The 16,363-nt window shown below is 54.2% G+C and overlaps 1 protein-coding gene across 5 annotated transcripts; it reads right to left on the bottom strand.

Annotated features, from left to right (window-relative positions):
• Positions 1–912: 912 nt before the first annotated feature.
• SHKBP1 (SH3KBP1 binding protein 1) lies at positions 913–16,208 on the bottom strand. 5 transcript variants are annotated; one of them, XM_054462874.2, is made up of 18 exons: positions 16,056–16,208; positions 15,762–15,815; positions 15,605–15,650; positions 15,417–15,490; positions 14,864–14,922; positions 14,534–14,614; positions 12,587–12,748; positions 12,416–12,506; positions 12,136–12,326; positions 10,627–10,742; positions 9,595–9,682; positions 9,363–9,479; positions 6,144–6,314; positions 3,731–3,886; positions 3,332–3,428; positions 1,888–2,066; positions 1,460–1,583; positions 913–1,337 (listed from the first exon to the last, which is right to left on the bottom strand). In XM_054462874.2, the coding sequence occupies exons 1-18, from the start codon at positions 16,139–16,141 to the stop codon at positions 1,106–1,108; spliced, it is 2,124 nt and encodes a 707-aa protein (XP_054318849.1). In that variant the 5' UTR covers positions 16,142–16,208; the 3' UTR covers positions 913–1,105. The 5 variants fall into 5 exon arrangements, with proteins under 5 accessions (XP_054318849.1, XP_054318850.1, XP_063514248.1 ...); XM_054462875.2 differs by having other exon boundaries at positions 1,460–1,580; XM_063658178.1 differs by having other exon boundaries at positions 15,733–15,815; positions 16,056–16,172.
• Positions 16,209–16,363: the final 155 nt, after the last annotated feature.

The following is a 16,363-nucleotide window of genomic DNA, read 5'->3' as shown; positions in this document are numbered from 1 at the left end:
TGTTGCTAGGGAAAAAAGAGTTGCTAAGGAGCTGCTTAGAGTCACCTTGCCACAGAGAGAAAACCTGATTGAAGATGCATTCCAGAGGTAAGTCAAGTTACGAGATAAAAAGATATTCTGGGCCGGACACAGTGGCTCTCGCCTGTAATCCCAGCACTTTGGGAGGCTGAGGTGGGCAGATCACCTGAGGTCAGGAGTTCGAGACCAGCCTGGCCAACATGGTGAAACCCTGTCTCTACTAAAAATAAAAAAATTAGCTAGGCATGGTGGTGCGCACCTGTAATCCCAGCTACTCGGGAGGCTGGTGCAGGAGGATTGCGATTGCTTGAACCCAGGAGGTGGAGGTTGCAGTGAGCTGAGATCATACCACTGCACTCTAGCCTGGATGACAGAGTGAGACTTTAAAAAAAAAAAAGAAAAGAAAAAGAAAAAAGTTATTCTGGATTAGTGTTTGAACCCCTGGATCCAGCCATGCCTGAAGGCAGAGTAAAAGCCAACACATTCCTTCCCTGCAACACCTTTTTTGTTTTGTTTTGTTTTTGAGACAGGCTGGAGTGCAGTGGTATGATCATGGCTCACTGTAGCCTTGGCCTCCTAGGCTCAAGTGATCCTCCCACCTCAGCCTCCCAAGAAGCTGGGACCACAGGCATGCACCACCATGCCTGCTTAATTTTTGTATTTTTTGTAGAGATGGGGTTTTGTTATGTTGCCTAGGCTAGTCTGAAACTCCTGAGCACAAGCAAACTGGCCTCCCAAAGTGCCGGGATTATAGGTGTGAGCCACCGTGCCTGGCCTCCCTTTGCTTAAACAAGAGAGGTAGGTGTTCCTGATTTTGCGTATATCAGGTTGGGTCCCACATCTTCCCCACCCCTTTCCTGGGGAGTCCCAAACCTGCTAAGAATAAGCAAGATGTTGGCAGTGAGGACTTTATTGGGGAGGGTGACTTTGGCTTCAAGAAAAGAGGGAAGGTGGGGACCTAGTAACAATAACCATTTATTCCAAGGAGGCCCTGGCCCTGAACCCGGGGTTCCCACAGGAATCAGGGAGGCACCTGAGTCCCCCAGGACCAGGGCATCCCAAGGCATCATCATGGCAGCTGTGTTGTTCAAAAGGAAGTTTCATTGAGCTTCACCTTGGGAGGTGTGAGGGGAGGGCCGAGACCGGTGGAGGGCCAAGGGGCTGGTGTGGGTGGCCGTCGGAGGTCCGGCCCACTCCGCACCAGTTCCTGGCAGCGTTCCACGAAGCTGCCCCCACCACGGCGCCGGGCCTCAGCCTGCGGGGGGCTTGGGCTCCCACGGTGGCCAGACAAGGAGCTGTTGCTGGAGGCTGAGTGGAGGCTGAGGAAGTAAGGACAGTAAGTGCACGTCATCACGGGGCAGCTGGGCCACTCTGTCCCCGGGGCCACCACGCTGTCCCCTCTCCCCCCATTGCACAGAAGGGGAAGTGGAGTTGTGGCTACCTGGTGAGGGAGATACGGGGTGAGGGGCTGGGGAGACAGCCCCGAGAGGGAGCTGAGGGAGCCGGTGGGGCCAGCTCACAGTGTTCCAGCTGTTCCATCAGCTCTTGCTCCGTCAGGCCACCTGCTGGGGGGTACAGAAGCATGGTCAGGGGGCAAGACAGGGGTCATAGGGCAAGGGCCTGGGTTGCATTGCAGTGCAAGCACCAAGGGTCAGGACAGGAGAGAAGCAGAGATTAATGCATGGGGGCCAGAGGCTGAGACAGGGGTTGAAAAACAAGGGCAGGAAGGGATGGGGAGCAGAGAGGGGGTCAAAGGAAAAGGGGTCAGAGGGCAAGGGCCTGGGAGAGAGATCAAGAAGTTGGCTGTGGAGAGTGGTTCTGGGTGAGGCTGTGGGGCTTGGGACGGGATTGGGGTGGGGCAGGGAGTACCAGGGGCCTGGCCGAGGCCGTCCATGGCAGTGGTTAGGTCCCACATGGCCAAGCTGCCGTTGGCCTGGCCGGTGAGCAGGTAGCGCCGGGGCCGAGAGCCGAGCCGCCGGGAGCCCTCACACTCCAGCACTGTGAAGGCCGTCGTGGGTGAGCCGTCCACGGAGCGCACGGAGCACACCCTGAGGGGTGCAGTGGGGGAGGTGGTCACCCTCGCTTTCTCACCCTTCCTAGTCCCAGTCCCCACCACTGTGGCTGCAGTTCCTGCCTCTCCAGGGCCACCCCAATCTTTATCCATCCCTAGCCTGCTTTTCTCTTGAGTTCCAGTCCCAAGGGTCCAGCAGCTCTTGGACACCCCAGCCCCAAACCCCCAGGGAGTCTCCCAGAGCTTCCGCTCTTCCCTGCTCCCACTGCAGGGAAGGCCCGAGGCCCGTCGCAGCTGCTCCCCCACCTCCTATCATCCTCCTGGCCTCCTCCGTAGGCTCCTGGCCTCTCATCAAGCCTCCTTTCATCCCCCGAGCAGTGGCCACGGCTCCCCGCCCAGGACAAAGCCTCAGCCCTTTCCATAGCCTGACAAGGCCCGCCCACATCTGCACCCCATCCTCACCTCCTGTTCTGTGCTCCAGCCCAGAAGCCCACGTGTCCTTCCCGTGTGACCCTATTTGGCCCTTCTCAGCCTCTGCACATACAGTTCCCTCAGCCTGGGGCCCCTTTCCCCTCCCTTCTTTCTTCTGCTCCTTCCTACTTGTCCTCTAGGTCTCTGCTCAGAGTCCCTTCATCCAGAACATCCTCCGAGGCCCCTTTCCCAGCTGAAGCAAGGCTCCTACAGCTCCCTGGGTCTCCTCCATCCCATCACCACCCCTCTGCCTGGGCCCCCCCAATCCCACCCCGACCCCTCCCCCTGGTCCCCCGATCCCACCCCGACCCCTCCCCCTGGTCCCCCCATCCCACCCCGACCCCTCCCCCTGGTCCCCCATCCCACCCCGACCCCTCCCCCTGGTCCCCCCATCCCACCCCGAATCCTCCCCCTGGTCCCCCATCCCACCCCGAGCCTTCCCCCTGGGCCCCCCATCCCACCCCGAACCCTCCCCCTGGGACCCCATCCCACCCCGAATCCTCCCCCTGGGACCCCATCCCACCCCGAATCCTCCCCCTGGGACCCCATCCCACCCCGAACCCTCCCCCTGGGCCCCCCATCCCACCTTGACCCCTCCCCCTGTGCCTTCAACCTGGCCCTGCCTGCACTGCGCCGGCACTGTGCCAGGTCACTCCCACCGACACCTGTCACACCTTTGATACCAGAAGACAAACCCACCAGGCCTGTCCTCCCTCCCAGCCTTTGCTCCTTCAATGCTCCTTGGCTGGGACCCCTTTCTGGCTCAGTGACCTGGCTAGCATCTTGCCCTCTCCCGTGACCTCCCTCCGTGTTGGACAGGACCGTCCTCACCGCTGCCCAGTAGATGAGAGACGCACGAAGAGCTGGCTGGCGCTGGGCACCACCTTCTGGATGAACACTTGCTGGTCGTCCCGCTCGCCATAGGGGCCTGGGCCAGGCAGGGGCAGGGGTCAGGGCCAGCTGGGATTCCCTCGGCCTCAGACTTCCTTCCCCACTGATGAAACCCACCACCCCAAAACCCCGGTCCCATCCCCAGGTTGTTGGAGTTGGGCAGAGCCAGAGAGGGCTGGGGGGTTGCGGCAGTCAGTGGAGCTCAGGTGCCTCAAGGATCAGGACACCCCAATCGTTGCAGGCTCCTGGGTCAGGTGGCCGCAAGTGGGAATCAGCGGAGGTCAACAGGGGTCAGGTAAGGGGGTCAGTGGGCTGGGAAGGCCAGGAGCCAGTAGGCACCAATGTCATTGCCAGCACTGCAGCCGCCATGCCCATCTGCCGACTCCAAAGCCAGGATCTTGAAGGAAGCGAGTGGGGTGGAGCCGGGCTGGGTGGAAATCATGCCGCGGAAGCGAGTCACAGACCATGTCCGCACGTGGTTGTTGTCGGCACAGACTGAGAGGCGCAAGGAGAGCAGGAAGTCAGGCCTCGTGCAGGCATCAATGCTGCCTGCCCCTCCAGAGCCTCAGGACAGCCCCGTTTCAGGAGGGTCAGCCCTTGCTGAGTTCTTCCTTTTTAGAGAATCCTTTCCTCCCCAGAATTCCAAATGTTAAAAACCCTGTTGCCTCTGCCTCCAAAACTGTTCCAGAGCCTGATCTCACCTTGCCCTGTCCTCTGCCCCACACTGGTCCTGATCCATTTCGTCACCTGCCTGGACCATATCAGCACCCCCCTCCCAGAGGTCCCTGCTCCTGTCCTATCCCAGCAGTGTGCTCCCACAGGCAGCCAGGTGGAGCCTGTGGACACCTGAGTCTAGTCATGTCCCTCCCCTGCTCGGAGCCCTCTGTGGCTCCTGCCCTTGTCACCTCCATACCCTCATCTCCTCCCATTCTCCCCCTCATTTACTCTGTTCCAGGCACAAGTGGCTCCCTGCACTTCCTCTGGCATCCTCTCACCTCAGAGCCTTTGCAATGCCTGTTCCCTCAGCCTGAATGCTTGTCCCTACCAATCTGCACTGCTCATTCCGTTATTTCTGCTCAAAGGTCCTTCCTCAGGCCTTCCCTGAACGACCCCTCTCCAGTGACTTGACACTCTCTAGCCACACACAGCTTCATGTTTATTCATAGCCCTTATCATTGCCTGGTGTTGATTTAGATTATTTTATTAATATTTTATTTTATGAGATAGAGTCTTGCTTTGTTGCCTGGGCTGGAGTGCAGGGGTGCAATCACAGCCGATTGCAGCCCCTGACTCTTGGGCTCAAGTGATCCCTCCACCTCAGCCTCGCAAGAAGCTGGGACCACAGGTGTGTGCCACCATACTTGGCTAATTTTTTAAAATTTTTTGTAGAAACAAGGTCTCACTTTGTTGTCCAGGTTGGTCTCACACTCCTGGCCTCAAGCAATCCTCCCACCTTGGCCTCCCAAAGTGCTGGGATTATAGGCATGAGCCACAGTGCCCAGCCTGATTTGCATTTTTATTTATTTATTTTTGAGATGGAGTCTCGCTCTGTTGCCTAGGCTGGAGTGCAGCAGCACGATCTTGGCTCTCTGCAATCTCCGCCTCCCAGGTTCAAGCAATTCTCCTCCCTCAGCCTCCCCAGTAGCTGGGATTACAGGCATGCGCCACCACACCTGGCTAATTTTTTATATTTTTGGTAGAGGTGGGGTTTCACCATGTTGGCCAGGCTGGTCTCGAAGTCCTGACCTCAAGTAATCGACCCGCCTTGGCCTCCCAAAGTGCTGGGATTATAGGTGTGAGCCACCACACCTGGCCATTGATGTCCATTTTTATATATTTATTGTCTGCCATCCCCGCTAGGATGTCAGCTCCACGAGGGCAGGGACTTGGCCTGTCTTGTTCATCACTGTATCCCCTATGCCTGGCACACAGTGGGTGCCCCGTAAATCCCTGTTGAATTGATGGATTCCCGAACACACACAGATTCACTCTTCCCCAGACTGATCCCCTATGGTATTCTCTCACTTCTGCAATTACAGTCCCATCCCAGGTCAATCCTCTCTGCCAGAGCTCTCTTCCTATACAATGTCCCTCCCCAGTGGAAATTCTCATCCTCCTGTCTCCACACTCCCCACACAGGACAAAGCCTCAGCCCTTCCATAGCCTGACAAGGCCCGCCCACATCTGCACCCCATCCTCACCTCCTGTTCTGTGCTCCAGCCCAGGAGCCCACGTGTCCTTCCCGTGTGACCCTATTTGGCCCTTCTCAGCCTCTGCACATACAGTTCCCTCAGCCTGGGGCCCCTTTCCCCTCCCTTCTTTCTTCTGCTCCTTCCTACTTGTCCTCTAGGTCTCTGCTCAGAGTCCCTTCATCCAGAACATCCTCCGAGGCCCCTTTTCCAGCTGAAGCAAGGCTCCTACAGCTCCCTAGGTCTCCTCCATCCCATCACCACCCCTCTGCCTGGGCCCCCCCAATCCCACCCCTCCCCCTCCCCCTGGTCCCCCCATCCCACCCCTCCCCCTCCCCCTGGTCCCCCCATCCCACCCCTCCCCCTCCCCCTGGTCCCCCCATCCCACCCAGACCCCTCCCCCTGGGCACCCCCATCCCACCCCGACCCCTCCCCCTGGTCCCCCCATCCCACCCCGACCCCTCCCCCTGGTCCCCCCATCCCACTCCGACCCCTCCCCCGTCTCTCCAGAGACCCCTCCAGAGCTGTTTCTCCCAGCACTGGAGCACCCCACAGAGGCTCACCTGAGATGAGGTGCTTCTCCGACAGCATGATCTTGGTGACGGGGCTGCGGTGCACAGTGAAGGTCTGGAAGAGCTGAGGCCCCGAGCCCACAGTCTCCGGGTGCTGCACGATGACCCGCACGCCCCCTGAGCTGGTGCCATAGGCGATCTCGATCCAGTTCCCACTGTCACCTGGTGAGGAGCCAAGGATGAGGAGAGGGCCTTGGCCACAGAGACAGAAACCAGTGCAGGGAGAAAGAAACAGGCACAGAACAGAGACACAGTCAGAAAGCAAGGAGAGGCCGGGCATGGTGGCTCACGCCTGTAATGCCATCACTTTGGGAAGCTGAGGTGGGTGGATCACCTGAGGTCAGGAGTTCAAGACCAGCCTGGCCAATGTGCTGAAACCCCGTCTCTACTAAAAATACAAAAATTAGCTGGGGGTGGTGGTGCGCACCTGTAATCCCAGCTACTCAGGAGGCTGGGGCATGAGAATTGCTTGAACCCAGGAGGCAGAGGCTGCAGTGAGCCAAGACCACGCCACTGCACTCCAGCCTGCATGGCAGAATGAGACTCTGTCTCAAAAAAAAAAAAAAAAGAAAGAAAGAAAGAGACACAGAACAGAGACACAGTCAGAAAGCACGGAGAGAGGGAAGGACACAAAAAGATGGTGATGAGATGTGGGAAATGGAGGAACAGGGAGACAAAGGCACAGGTCAGAGGAGGAGAGGCCCAGAGACAGAAATTGTAACAGTGAAACAGCAAATAAGAGAGGAAAGAGAAAGAAAACAGAGAACAGAGGCTGAGGCAGGAAGATTGCTTGAGGCCAGGCGTTTGAGGCCAGCCTGGGCAACATAGTGAGACCCTCATCTCTACAAAAGATTTTTAAAAAACTAGTTGGGTGTAATGGCATGCACCTATGATCCCAGCTACCCAAGAGGCTGAAGTAGGAGGATCACTTGAGCCCAGGGGGTGAGGCTGCAGTGAGCTATGATTGCGCCACTGCACTCCAGCCTAGGTGACGAAGCGAGACTGTCTCAAAAAACAAACAAAAATGACATAATAGTGGCACATGGTGGGAAGGGAGATGAGGAGGAAATGAGTAAGTGAAATAAGAGGCCGGGTGCAGCAGCCCACGCCTGTAATTCCAGCACTTTGGGAGACCACGGCAGGAGAATCCCAGGAGTGCAAGACCTGCTTAGCCAATGTGGCAAAACCCTGCCTCTACTAAAACACAAAAATTAGCCAGGCATGGTGGCAGGCACCCGTAATCCCAGCTACTTGGGAGGCTGAGTCTGGAGAATTGCTTAAACCCAGGAGGCAGAGGTTGTAGGGAGCTGAGATTGCACCATTGCACTCCACCCTGGGTTGAATGACAGAGCGATACTCTGTCTCAGGAAAAGACAAAAAAAAAGAAAGAAAAAAAAAAGAAATAAGAAAAGGGCCTTACAAAGAAGAAAGGTGATAATCTGCCATGAAGTTAGGTGTATTATTAACTTATTTCTGCTTTAAAAAAAAAAAAAAAAAAAAAAAAAGCAGCAGCAGCAGCTATGGCCAAGCACAGTGACTCAAGTCTGTATTTCCAGCGCTTTGGAGGCCTAAGTGTGAGGATCACTTGAGCCCAGGAGCTCAAGACTAGCCTGGGCAACATGGCAAAACCCTGTCTCTACAAAAAAATACAAAAATTAGACAGGTGTGGTGATGCATGCCTGTGGTTCCGCTGTTCAGGAGGTTGAGATGGAAGGATCGCTTGAGCCCGAGTGGCGGAGGTTGCAGAGAAATGATATCATGCCACTGCACTCTAGCCTGGGCAACAGAGCAAGACCCTGTCTCTATTTTTTTTTTTAAAAAAGAATAATCCCTGCCTCACACCATACATAAAATTTAATTTCTGATAGAACAGACTTCCATGTAAAAACTAAAACTGTAAATCTCCTAGAAGAAATTCAGGAGAAGATCTTTGTAACCTAGAATAGGTAAGGATATCTTAAGACCCAGAAAACACTAACCATTAAAAAAATTATGCTAAGTGAAAAATGCAGACACAAAAGGCCATATAATGTATGATCCCATTTACACGAATTGTCCAGAACAGGCAATTCCATAGGTATAGGGAGCATATTGAGCCTGGCCAACATGGCGTAACCCAGACTCTACTAAAAGTAGAAAAATTAGCCAGGCATGGTGATGCACACCTGTAATCCTCCCCTACTCAGGAAGCTGAGGCATGAGAATCGCTTGAACCCAAGAGGTGGAGGTTGCAGTGAGCTGAGATCACACCACTGCACTCCAGCCTGGGCAGCAGAGCGAGACCTTGTCTCAAACAAAAAGAGAAAGCATATTAGTGATTTCTAGAGGGTATCAGAAGTGAGAAATGTAGAGTTACTGCTAAAGATCAGGGGGTTTCTTACGGGGGTGATGAACATACTCTGGAATTTGTTCATGGTGATAGTTGTACAACCTTGTGAATATACTAAAATCTGCTGAATTGTGCACGTTCAAATGGGAAATTTTATGGTATGAGAATTACGTCTCAAAAATTAACCCATTCTGCATTTGATGTCAAGAAAACAAAACAAAAAACTGTCTCAAGTAAGAGAACTCAGCTTCATCTGCTGTAAAACCTGCATCTGTGTTGTTTTATGAACATGTGAACATCATGCCTTAATCACAAAGATGGGAAAGAAACACAAAGATTAACTCCTAATGGTCCATTCTGTCCCTGGTGGAGAGGCTGGCCACCATCTAGCACCTAGAACAGTGTTTATATACAGGGATACTCAGTAAATATTTGTTGAATGACTGGATGAGAGTTGAATCCGGCCGGGCGCAGTGGCTCATGTCTGTAATCCCGGCACTTTGGGGGGCTGAGGCGGGAGGATCATCTCAGGTCAGGAGTTCAAGACCAGCCTGGCCAACATGGTGAAACCCGATCTCTACTAAAACTACAAAAATTAGCCAGGCGTGGCAGTGGGTGCCTGTAATCCTAGCTACTCGGGAGGCTGAGGCAGGAGAATCGCTTGAACTCAGGAGGTGGAGGTTGCAGTGAGCTAAGATTGCACCACTGCACTCCAGCCTGGGCAACAGAATGAGACTCTGTCTCAGAAAAAAAAATGAGAGTTGAATCTGCTGCCCCTCGATAAACCCTTCTGGGTCATGCTGCACAAGTTGGGGGACAGCTGCAGGCTGGGGCTGGGGCTGGCAGTTGACAGCAGCAGGGGAAGCCGGGTCATAGCTTACTGGTCTTGGGGGTGAGGTAGACACTGAGGGCGGTGACCCCATCCTCCGCCGGGTCCCGATAGAGCTCGCTGACAAGGAGGTCGTTGTCTTTCATGCGCAAGGGGAACTTCTGCACATCTGGGGTGGGCAGGGAGGGTGGAGCAGGTTTGTTCCAGGTGCCCCAGCCTCTCTCTCTCCCTTCCCCTCTCCCAGGGGAGGCTCTCGGGCACCTGGGACACAGGCTGCTGCTCACCCACATAGTAGATGGAGCCGTTGTTGCAGCCCAGGAGGAGGAAGGAGCCTGCCGCGTCATAACTGGTGATGGGCTGCACCTCCTGGACCTGGGGGTGGGGCAGAACACGCTGCAGCCGGGAGCCCTTCCACTCCTTTGCTTCCGTGGCGACCCCTCACAGAGGATGGGCCCTCTCCTCCACCTCCAGAACCCCCCCCACTGCTCCCCAGCCCCATCCACCCCAGGCCTACCTTTGTCCCTGTCTTGTTCCCTCCCTTCCTCCCTTTGATGCATCTGTCTCTCTGACTCTTGGCCTCTCCTGGACTCTGTACTTTTTAAAGTTTCAATTTTTTAAATTTTTTGTAGAGACAGAGTCTTATTATGTTTCCCAGGCTGGTGTCAAACTCCTGGGCTCAAGCCATCCTCCCGCCTCAAGCCATCCTCCCGCCTCGGCCTCCCCAAGTGCTGGGATTACGGGCGGGAGTCACTGCACCCGGCCTCCACTCTGTACTTCTGACATGACTAATTCATCTCCCTTTCTCTCTCTGAGTTCCCCCATCTGCCACAGTGGTTCAGTCTGGTTTGACTCTGTCTACCCTTCTCTGTCACCTCTTTCTGATTTTCTATTTCTATTTGCCTGGTTTTCTGCCTCTCTGTCTCTTTCTCTGCCTCTGTCTTTCTCCCAAAGCCATCCTCCCACCTCAGCCTCCCAAAGTGCTGGGATTACAGGTGTGAGCCACCGAGCCAAACCAGTTCTTGTCTCCTACAGCATCCCCCCTAACCTGTTCTCTCACCCAGTCCCAAGAAAATCCTCCCTCCTCCTTTTCAAACCCATTCATGCTTTATGTGGGCTCTGCAGCCCCTCCTCCAGGAAGGCTTCCCTGATGCTCCTTAGGCCTTTATCACAGATATCCCCAGGCTCTGGCCAGCTGCTGGTTCTCTGGCTTCCTCCAGGCTTAGGGGGTGGGGGTGGGGGCAGATGTGAACCCCTCCCTGGGTCTGTACAGTCTGGAAAACTGGGAAGGGGGCAGCCACGCTGGCCAGAACTCTGACCTGCCAGTGCTTGGTGACGGCATTCCACACCCCGATGCGCCCCGTGTGGCTTGTAGCAATGAGCTGGTTCCCGACGAAGAACAAGGCCTCCACAGGCACCCCCAGATGGAAGACCCCTACAGTGGGCAAAAAGGGCTCAGCTGGAACCCTGCCTCATGGAGGAGGAGAGGTGGGAGGAAGAACTCCAAAGACCAGAGGATTCAGTGGGACCACAAAATCCTTGAAGGATAGAAGATTCCATCAGGGGCTGGGCACGGTGGCTCACACCTGTAATCCCAACACTTTGAGAGGCTCAGGTGGGCGGATCATTTGAGGCCAGGAGTTCGAGACCAGCCTGGCCAACATGATGAAACTCCATCTCTACTAAAAATATAAAAATTAGCTGAGTGTGGTAGCGCACACCTGTAGTCCCAGCTACTTGGGAGGTTGAGGAAGGAGAATTGCTTGACCCCAGGAGGCAGAGGTTGCAGTGAGCCGAGATCACACCGCTGTACTCCAATCTGGGCAACAGAGAGAGACTCCATTTAAAAAAAAAAAAAGTGAAGATTCCAGCAGGAATTAGAGAGGATAAAATGGGCCAGAAGATTTCTGATGGGGTATGGGATTCTAAAGGGATCTGGAATTCTAACAGCACTGAGCTTTGCAACAAGGCAAAAAAACCTCCAGTGGTGGCAGGGGATTCTTACGAGGGCTGAGATTTATTTGGGGACAGATTAATAAGTCTGAGATTTGCTGTTGTGGCTTTGAGACAGGGTCTTGCTCTGTTGTCCAGGCTGGAGTGCAGTGGTACAATCATGGCTTACATAGCTCACGGCAGCCTCGAACTCCTGGCCTCAAGCAATCCTCCTGCCATGGCCTCCCAAAGTGCTGGAACTACAGGTATGAGTTACTGTGCCCAGCCATAAGTCAGAGATTTCTTTTTTTTTTTTTTGAGATGGTGTCTCACTCTGTCGCTCAGGCTGGAATGCAGTGGAGCGATCTCAGCTCACTGCAACATCTGCCTCCCGGGTTCCAGTGATTCTCCTGCCTCAACCTCCTGCGTAGCTGGGATTACAGGCACGCGCCACCACACCCAGCTAATTTTTTTGTATTTTTTAAGTAAAGACGGGGTTTCACCCTGTTGGCCAGGGGGGTCTCGAGCTCCTGACCTCAAGTGATCTGCCCGCCTCAGCCTCCTAAAGTGCTGGGATTACAAGCATGAGCCACTGCACCGGGCCAAGTCAGAGATTTCTCATGGCCACACAGAATAGCGCATTCTAACAAAACCAAGAGATCTAACAGGGCAGGGAATTCTGATGGAGAGAGAATTGTATGTGGGTGGATTTTTCTAGGAAGCCAGGGAATTCTAACAGGATATAGAATTCTGAAGGGCTAGAGCATTCTAATGACACAAAGAGATCTAATAGAGCAGAGAATTCTTATGGGTTTGAGGATTTTATGGGGTGGGTTATTTTAACAAGCCGTAGAATTTAAAGGACAGAGGGTTCTGGAAAAGGCTTGGGGTCATACCTATCTCGGAGCCACCGCCTTCCGCCTGCAGAGCCCATAGCAGGATCTCGCTGCCGGTGGCCGCAGCCACCATCTTGTCATGTTCACCCAAAGCCCCACCATGCACCCGGGCTGTGAGCGCCAGTCGTTCGATGGGCCAGTCCAGGCGGGGGCTGGAAAACACCAGCTGCCAGCCAGAGGCTTCCTTCAACCTGTAGGATCGAGGGGACATCATCAACCCTCACCGCATGCCCTTCCCATCAACAGGGCTGGGACCTCCTGCCACTCCCTCCCCAAGCACCTGTAACAGACTAGAAACTGGGTATAGGCCACAGCGATCCAGTTATGGTGTCCACACACCAGGCGCACCATCCCCGGCTCCTCAGGTTGTCCTTGACGGGAAGAGGAGGGATCAGAAGAGGGTCACAGGGACCCCACAGCTGCCCCAACCTTCCACGAGATAGAAACGTACCTGAGGGTGAGGGAGGGGTTTTCTCATCCAGCATTCGGCCCAGCAGCCCTGCATTGCCAAGGTTGGGGGGCATCGTGTTGCTCCGTCGGACAGGGGCTGGCCGTCCTCCTAGCTGCTGAGGCCCCACGAGGCTGTGCCGGTTCCGCCGCTTCACTGGGAACACTAGAGTGAGAATAAGAGGTAGAGTAACAGTCATTGTAGTCGTGGCTGTCACATAGCAAGCACTTAAAATAGGACAGTGATTGATTTCCCCATGTGTGGGACACAGTCTCTGGGTGAAGATTTTAGGTGGTGCAGTGACACAGCATGAAATGACACTGAACCACATAGCAAGTTACTTCCCTTTCAGTTCCCTTGAGCCCAGCACAGAGGAAGATTGAGTTTAGTGCTGCTGTGATATTAGTGAATCTGCAGTATTACCCAACTTTCCGTTTTTTTTTTTTTTTTTTTTGAGTTGGAGTTTCACTCTTGTCACACAGGCTGGAGTGCAATGGTGCAATCTTGGCTCACTGCAACCTCTGCCTCCCGGGTTCAAGTGATTCTCCTGACTCAGCCTCCCAAGTAGCTGGGATTACAAGCACCCGCCACGACACATGGCTAATCTTTTATATTTTTGGCAGAGATAGGGTTTCACCACGTTGACCAGGCTGGTCTCGAACTCCTGACCTCAGGTGATCCACCCACCTCAGCCTCCCAAAGTGCTGGGATTACAGGCATGAGCCACTGTGCCTGGCCCTAATTATCACTTTTAATAAATGGAAGACTGCACCCTTGGCAAGCAATAGCATCTAGCCAGAGTTGTTTTTCATTTTGTTTTGTTTTGAGACAGCATCTCGCTCTGTCACCCCGGCTGGGGTGTAATGCGTGATCATAGCTCACTGCAGCCTTGACCTCCTGGGCTCAAGCGATCCTCCCACCCCAGCCTCCTAAGTAGCTGGGACCACAGGTGCATACTACCACACCTGGCTAATTTTTTTTTAATTTTTAGTAGAGATGAGGTCTTGCTGTGTCACCTGGGCTGGTCTCAAACTCCAGGTCTCAAGTAATCCACCTGTCTCGGCCTCCAAACTGCTAGGATTACAGGTGTGATCCACTGCTACAGGCCAGAGTTTAATAACACTGCTGTGTTTGGGTTTTATTTTCATGTTTACTTTGTATTTATAATATAAAGCTTGCATTTAAAATGATTATTATTTTTTTAATTAGCTGGGCGTGGTGGCGAGTGCCTGTAGTCTCGGCTATTCGGTGGCAGAGCTGAGGTGGGAGGATGGCTTGAACCTGAGAGGCAGAGGTTGCAGTGAGCAAAGATCGCACCACTGCACTCCAGCCTGGGTGACAAAGCCAGACCCTGTCTCATAAAACTAAATAAATAAATAAATAAATAAATGAAATGATTGTTTTTTGGAAAACAGGATAAAACTAAGTTGGAAAAATACTACTACAGGTCTTTATATCTGGCAACTTTCATGAAGGTAGCAGGTACTGACTGCAGTTAGGGAAATAAAGCTGTAGATGAAATTTCTCTACTCTGTTCCTTCTATCAATCAGAAAAGCCTAGCTCCAATAATCACTGGGGCATACCTTCCATGGCCAGTGGGCTGGCTATCATGGGCATTACTGTCAATAACTTCCTATTAATATTTCTCCCCTCCATGCAAAGAATCCCAGGTCTTCCAAAGCCCCCCCACAAAGAAACCAAACCTGGACTACAACTCCCATGGGGCTCCTGGACATCCTTCTGAGCCTCGAGAGCTAGCTGGCCCATTGCCTCATGGGAAATGCTGTTTCCGACTTCCTTTCCAAGCATCAGCCCAAGCATCTGATAAGGAACTACACCTCCCACTGTATCTCAGGGCTCACAGCACAGGCACCCAAGAACTGCAGCCTTATGGGAAATGTAGTCTTTAGCTCACCTCCGCGCCCCTCCATTCCATTGGGAGTGCCTACCTGGTGGGGGCAGGTAACCATTGAAGAGGACGTTTCCGCAAGAAGATCGATCCAATTCCTCTCGAAGCTGCAGGCGACGAACTGCAACAGGAGGACTTAAAGGCTGGGACTTAGGGAGATGCTGAGGGCACCCCATTTCCCCCTCCCCATTTCTTTCTACACAGAGTACCAATACTCCTCCCATTACCAATACAGACCCAGCCAGGGCCATAACCAGTCCTCCCACCTCTACCCCAGCCCTCTTTCAGGAGAGAAGGGGAAGAGGGGCAGATAGCATCATAGAGTTGGTTTTCTATACAATGAGGATGATAGTTGGGGGCTCCCACTTACCCAGAGGAGTGAGCCCATAGAACTGGGCTTCGTGGAGGAGGCTGGAACCGTGGACACCCCTGGGTAGTAGAATTGACTAGAGGTCAGGGTCTAGGTGTGGGAGTGAGCAGAGAATGCTGAGAGGGTAATTTTCAAAACTGCACAGAGAATGTCAAGGCGTAGAAAGTTTTGATGGAATCAAGATGCTAAGGAGTGATGATATGGGTGGAGGAAATGTGAGTGTGTGTGTGTGTGTAGGGAGAAATCGAAGGACATATAATTTTAACACGATCAAGATTCTCATGAAGTTTTGCTTGTTTGCGTTTTTAGAGATGGGGTCTTGCTATCTTGCCCAGGCTGGTCTCCAAATCCTGGGCTCAAGTGATCCTCCCACTTCGGCCTCCCAAAGTGTTGGGATTACAGGCGGAAGCAACCCCGGCGCGCCCGGCCTGTGATCAAGGTTCTGAATGAGAATTCTAATAGAATAGAGCTCATGTGGACATTCAGAGGAGGTGAAAGAACTCCTCAGGGGGTGAAGACAGTGAGGGACTCCCTTCCCTTTTTCCATGCCAACCTGGGGTCCAACTCTTTGGTGCGCAGGAAGTTGAGGATGGGGGCGAAGACTGTAGGGTCCCTGTCGATGAAGATCTGCGGGGAAGGGGGGCAGAGGATGGATGGGGTAAAAGGCAGGACTGAGTGGGGTCCTGCCCCTCTTCCTACCAACCCCTCCCCCCATCCCATTTCAGCTCTTTTCCGACTCACTGCTCCGGTCTCATCTTTCAGCGTCGAGATGCGTCCGCTCAGAAGACTGCAGGGAAGGGACACCGAGCAGGCGTCACGGGCCGGGGGAGTGGATATTAGGTCTCCCACGCCCCCTCCATCCCTCTTACCCTCGCCCCAAACTCGCTCTCCCGATCACCTGGAGAAGAAGGAGTCTGGGATCCAGGTGAGAGTCTGGCGAGAGGTACTGAATCTGGGCGGCGAAGGTAAACGGACGCAAGAGATGAAGAGGAGCGGGTGAGGAATGCAGCCCCCTCCCGCAGGATCCAGGGTTCCCTCCCCTCCCCCCTCCCCCGGCGTTTTTCCAGAATCTCGCGCCTCCAACGGGGGGCGGAGCAACCCTTGATGGACAGGGATTCCCCCAGGAGAGGCGGATACTCCCACCCCGCTTCCCGCCCCCGAGGATGGGACCTCAGGAGTCTCCCACACTCACCTCTTGCCTCCCACATTCAGATGAATGACTTCCCCGGGAGGCCCCCGACTCGGGACCCCCTCGGCTGCAGTAGCCGCTGCTGCCATGGCCCCCGGGCGAGCCGGCTGGCCCGCACCCACTTCCGGGTGTGCACCCGGACCCCGCCTCCATAGGCTGCTCATTGGGCCAGAGACTCCAGGGGTCACTAGCGATTGGACAGAGCACCTGCCCATCGCGGTTAACTTTTCCGCCTCCTTAAAGGGGTCCGCCTTTCCTGAACTTGACGGGGCGGACCCGGAGTCTCCTTTAGGGAAGTTTGTTACGAAGCA

The sequence above is a fragment of the Pongo pygmaeus genome, chromosome 20 (genome assembly GCF_028885625.2).
Source record: "Pongo pygmaeus isolate AG05252 chromosome 20, NHGRI_mPonPyg2-v2.0_pri, whole genome shotgun sequence".
Classification (NCBI taxonomy): Eukaryota; Metazoa; Chordata; class Mammalia; order Primates; family Hominidae; genus Pongo; species Pongo pygmaeus.
The sequence above is the reverse complement of the archived record's forward strand: the minus strand, read 5'-3'. Positions and strand labels throughout refer to the sequence as shown.